A 5,010-nucleotide genomic window follows, 5' to 3' on the forward strand; every position below is an offset into this window, starting at 1 on the left:
GGGTTTACACCTGAGTCCTGTGAGTGCAGTGGTGTAGGTGTCTGCAGATGGCCTGGGTTTTTATCGGCTTCTAAAGATCCAAAGTCCCTGGGACCAATACTGATGGCTTGCTCATTGTGAATCTCACTGGATCGCAGACTCACTGTCCATGCAGGAGGTGGCTCTTCTTTCCCCTCCCCTATATCACTTTGTTGGGCTGCTAAAGGTGGGATCCTTTCTTCAGGGTCAATCACTATCACACGCCAGCAGGGTTGATCTGGGCCTACCTCCTGAAACTTCTTCAACGGTTCATTCTTAGCCATTTTTGGAGTGGCATTTGATTGTTGACTGCCTCTTCCAGTTCCTCTGATATTCCTGTTCTGTGGTGGTTTTGCCTGGAAGCAGAAAGCAGGTTGCTGAACACTCAAGTATCCATGTAAATGATCAGGTTGGGCTTTTGAGGCCCCATGGCTGGCAGCAGGTGGCTGGTCCCTTTGTGTTTCCTGAAGCTCTGCAGGTGAGTGTATATACAGAGCACTCTGTAGCCTGGTATCTGATATACTTTCTACCCTTTTCCCTCCTGGATCTTGGTGATGCAAATTCTCCAGGATCATGGCAGCCTTGGAATAGTATTCAGCTTTGGAACCACAGATGGGTGAGGAGGGAAACCCAACCTGGGGGAGCTTTGAGGCTGGAACCCAAGGTGGGGTTTGATCCCTTGACTCAAGGACCTGCATAAGTGGTCTACTTCTGCTTTTCACTGGAAGCTGTGCCAGGTTTGGTTCCAGCTTCCTGTCAGTCTTTGAGTCGAGGAAGGAATGGTGCTCTGTAGGGTACATGTAGAACAGCTTGTCTGTTCTCATTGCAGTATCCCTGCGTTTTAGCCCCTTTTCAAGGCTGCGGCATGAAATGCAAGGCACATCTTTGTCTCCTAGACCAAGACCCTTCTTGATGGTGTTATTTTTATCACAGTTTGCTGTGTCCTTCTTTACGGGTACCCCCAAGAGCAAAGACTTTATCATTTTGTTACATTTGTAGCTTTTGGAGGTGAGGATGGAGGGCTGGGAGAGTTGAGGTCTGCCACTGCAATAATGAGTACTGTTTGCTGAGATTTGCTCCTGAAGCTGGGTCAGTTTCATAGATGGGTGGAATGTGGCAGGAGTTCCTTGTTGTTCTCGCACATTAGGTGCCTTGTCTTCATTCTGTGACTCCTCATTGTTATGGACGATCTGACAGTGCTCAGGAAGGATGGATGCTGACCTGACAGCTGTAGTGTGCTGGGTACCCCTGGACGAGGTCTGAGTGGGCTTACAAATGGCTTTTTGATGATTTTGGATATCGGAACCATTGGTGTCTCTATAATAGAGTCCATGCATCCCGGGCGGGTTTTCAGTTGGTAGGGATGTCTGTGTCCCTTTCTCGGTGCTAGGGTGTGCTATTCCACAGGCCCTTCTCTTGAAGCAAGGTGGTGTTTGGTTTGATGTAGAGCTTGGCACCTTTTTCATTTCTTGGATACTTGTCACACTTTCCAAGCTTGATGTCACAAGTTCTGGAGACAATGGCAGGTCCTTGGAAAACTGTGGCAGTCCCTGAGCCTGGGCTAAAGTTTGGGCAGGGTCACAGGTATCACAAAACCTCACAGTTTTATGTTCTGACAAGGAAGGGTTTCGGAGGATGTGGGCAGTAGCCAGAACTGACTCCGAGAACATAGAGGATAGGCCCCAGAAAATGTGACTGAACTCCTTCCATATAAGATGCTCCCAGAACTTGAAATAATTCAACCGCTGAAAGAGAGGATAGTGATCCATATGTTGAAGAGGGTCCCACAAGGGTTGTGGTGTCGAGTCCTGGAGAAGTTGCCCGGTGCAACTGCAAAAGGCAGAAGGCAAAAGCATCAACCCCAAGGAGAGGAGCAAGAGGCCCATCAGTCAGTGTAGATATCGTACCTGTAGCCATACAGTCACTCCATTGCCCCCATATCACATGTTCCTTATTCTCACATCCAACAGCACTGTCTTCCCATCCCACCCTGCCTAGCATCTTCAGTATGAGGAGCCCCAGACCCTGAGCTCACAATCTGGCTTGAAAAATGTTATAAGACAAAGATTTCTTACATTTCCATAGGTTGCAATGAAGTCTTGGTCTGTTCCACATTTTTTCCTCCATCTCTACAGCCTGTAGATAGTTATGTAAGATCAGGACAAGGAATGAGAACACAGAGGAGTGAGGCATGTCTCGTATGATTACATATGCAAGGACTCTAATGCTCAACTACCATAGTGCAAAGAACACTGTAAGTGAGAAAGAGGAATGGAGGGATCTCCATTCACTTTCTTGCTCCTCCCTTAACCTGTGTAATTCCACTTACAATACTGTAATGGCTACAGGATCAGTTATCTGAAAGAGAAATACAGGTGGGAGAATTGAAGCTCCCTGCTGTCAGGTGGACCTGGGCTCCCACATACAGGGGCACAGCATCACTCCAATTCCTAGAACAACACTCACATGTGTTGCACACATCCTGGGCCAACTACAGCTCCCTTCTATCTCAAAACTTGGCTATTCCCTGATTCTACGTTCCTTCCCAGAAGTCCCTCTTCTTTTCTGCATATCATGTCCTTGGAAGCATGCCTCTGCTCATTAGGACAGGCCAGGTGGAATATCTCACCCCCAAGAGCAGAAGCCCACCTCTTACAGTTGTAGTTTTCTTTCTGGTCTTGCTCTGCCTCCTCTTCACATCCTGCCATTTAAAAACAACACAAATGAGCTGGAGCCCCACCCCCCACCCACTCACCCCACCCCCACCCCCCCACCCCCAGTAGACAGGACACCTGCTCTCTTTGGTCCTTAAATACATGAAATCTGCATTTCCCAGGGAGCTCTCTCTCACCCATCCTTGCCTCATTCACACTGTTCATGAACTTACTTCTTTATTTCCTTGTTGGAAAAGCAGCAAAAATGGCTGTCTATGCCCCACTTACCAGGGCTGTCCTCAGTCAGTGTTCCTCCAACAGGATACTACTCAAGGCTGAGCTCTGCAGCTGCCTCTGGGCTGTGATATCTGCTTCCTCAGAGCAGAAGAAACTGAAGCCCTGACCTGAGGCCCTTGGTCTTATCACCTGCTTCTGATCAGCTGAACCCAAACAAAAGCAAGTGCCTGAGCTGAGGACACATGAAATTCCTCTGAGCTTGCCCTGTTTCCCACCAACTCAGAAATGCAGTCTGCCCATGGAGCCTCACTCATCCTTAGTGGCCTCTCTGCCTCCTTGTACAGATGCTCTGGGAGCTCCAGGCAAGCATCTGAGGGCCACACTCACCTCAGCCCTGCCTGCCAACCCCTGCAGACTTTGGAGATTTCCCCTAACCAGTCTGTAGCTAGAATTGAGCTACTTTGTAGGTTCATCTTTCTTCCATCCTTCTCCACCATTTTTGTCCACTCATTCCATCCCCAGACAAATCTATAGATGGTAAATGGGGAGACATTATTCTTAAGACTGTTTTCTGCTGAGTAAGTGGGTTTAGTTCCTTAGGGCAAGTTTAATCTTTACTGTCTGGTTATCCAGGATATCTTCTTCATTATTCTGTGCACAAGACTAGTTAACAAACCACAAACAGCAGCAGGGGATAGCACTCTACGACAACCAACAACCAAACTAGCCTCAGATGAACGTAGCATTTCTACATTCTAGAATTCCAAAAGTCACAAGGACAATGAAACTGCTGTTGACAAATTCATGCTCCTACTTGAACATGAAGCAACACACAGTCCATTTTTGTGGACTATGTGAAGTAGTCCCATACACCACACCTGAGTTTAAAAAAGTATTCTCTCAGACTCTCTCTCTCTCTCTCTCTCTCTCTCTCTCTCTCTCTCTCTCTATGTATATATATATATATATATATACATATATATGTATATATATATATACATATATATGTATATATAGATAAATGCACACACACCCCACAGTTTTTCACTACACCTGTTTTTCTATGAAATGTGAGAGTAGTAGTCATGAACAAGAGACTGCTGCTCCATTGTGTGTGATCCAGGGCTCTTCTCACCTTTGGGATGTCACTTTCACTTTCAGGTGGTGATGACACTGGGCACTCCTTCAGGAAGGGAGTTAGTAGGAAAAAGAACCCCACTCCACACAGGAAGGCAATGGTCATTTCTATTGCTATGTCCATCCATGAGTCACTAATGCCATTCATCATAGGGAAAATATTTTCCATCTTCTGAATCCCGGTGCAGCTGTCAGAACACTGAGCTGTGGTGTACAGCATGTGACTTTTCAACAGGGTTCAGGCCACATCACAGAGCTGTGGGCTCCTCATCACAAAGGGCTCCTGGTGGGAGAGGGGTACCACAGCCCCTCCCCAGCCTCCAGCCCAGAGTCCCCTCCTGTCTCCTTTCCCTGCTCCCTCTTTCCAAATCCTGTTGCTGAATCAGGCACAAATAGGCCTCTGTCCATCTTTTGTTCTTTCTTTCTGAGCACCAATATTTCTCTGTGAAGGCATATATTTTGCTCAAACTGGTTTTATAAGGGTTCACCCTGCCCTCAGATCCACTACCCTCCAGAGGGTAAATGAATGTTCTTAGGATAAGGGTGAATTGGACCTACTTGGAAATGGTTCTTTTCGAAAATTCCAATCTTCTATGTTCCAGGTACAGCCCCTTAGCAAACAGAAAACATGAATTAGCAGCTCCAGTCCTGTCCAATCACAGACACCACACATGAATCAGCAAGAGTACTTCAATCCAGAAGACTGAGGCTCTGCAATGGGGCCAAAGTCCAAAGAAACAGAAAGAAGCCTCTGGAGTCTCACTAGAAGTTCTCTGGTGAGTCTTATATGAAGACTTCACAGGCCCAGCTGAGGAAGAAAATGTAAGGTGAACCAATACATGGTTGGCGCCAGCAGTGACTAGCAAAGCTGAGCAAGGTGAACCCAACCTGGAGCTCCACTCTCTGTGGGGTCATATTAGTGGTCCCTCTAAACATCATGCGTCCTTTCACATCATACTATATA

The 5,010-nt window shown here is 47.0% G+C and overlaps 1 protein-coding gene across 1 annotated transcript; it reads right to left on the reverse strand.

Moving 5' to 3' along the window:
* Nucleotides 1–2: 2 nt before the first annotated feature.
* On the reverse strand, nucleotides 3–4,281 carry LOC116083788 (spermatogenesis-associated protein 31-like; the record flags this gene model as incomplete). Its single annotated transcript, XM_031360567.1, has 4 exons — nucleotides 4,045–4,281; nucleotides 2,668–2,719; nucleotides 2,094–2,154; nucleotides 3–1,848 (listed from the first exon to the last, which is right to left on the reverse strand). Coding segments are annotated over exons 1-4 (2,181 nt in total), but the record flags the coding sequence as incomplete, so codon positions are not given.
* Nucleotides 4,282–5,010: the final 729 nt, after the last annotated feature.

The sequence above is a fragment of the Mastomys coucha genome, unplaced genomic scaffold, assembly GCF_008632895.1.
Source record: "Mastomys coucha isolate ucsf_1 unplaced genomic scaffold, UCSF_Mcou_1 pScaffold12, whole genome shotgun sequence".
In the NCBI taxonomy this organism is placed as follows: domain Eukaryota; kingdom Metazoa; phylum Chordata; class Mammalia; order Rodentia; family Muridae; genus Mastomys; species Mastomys coucha.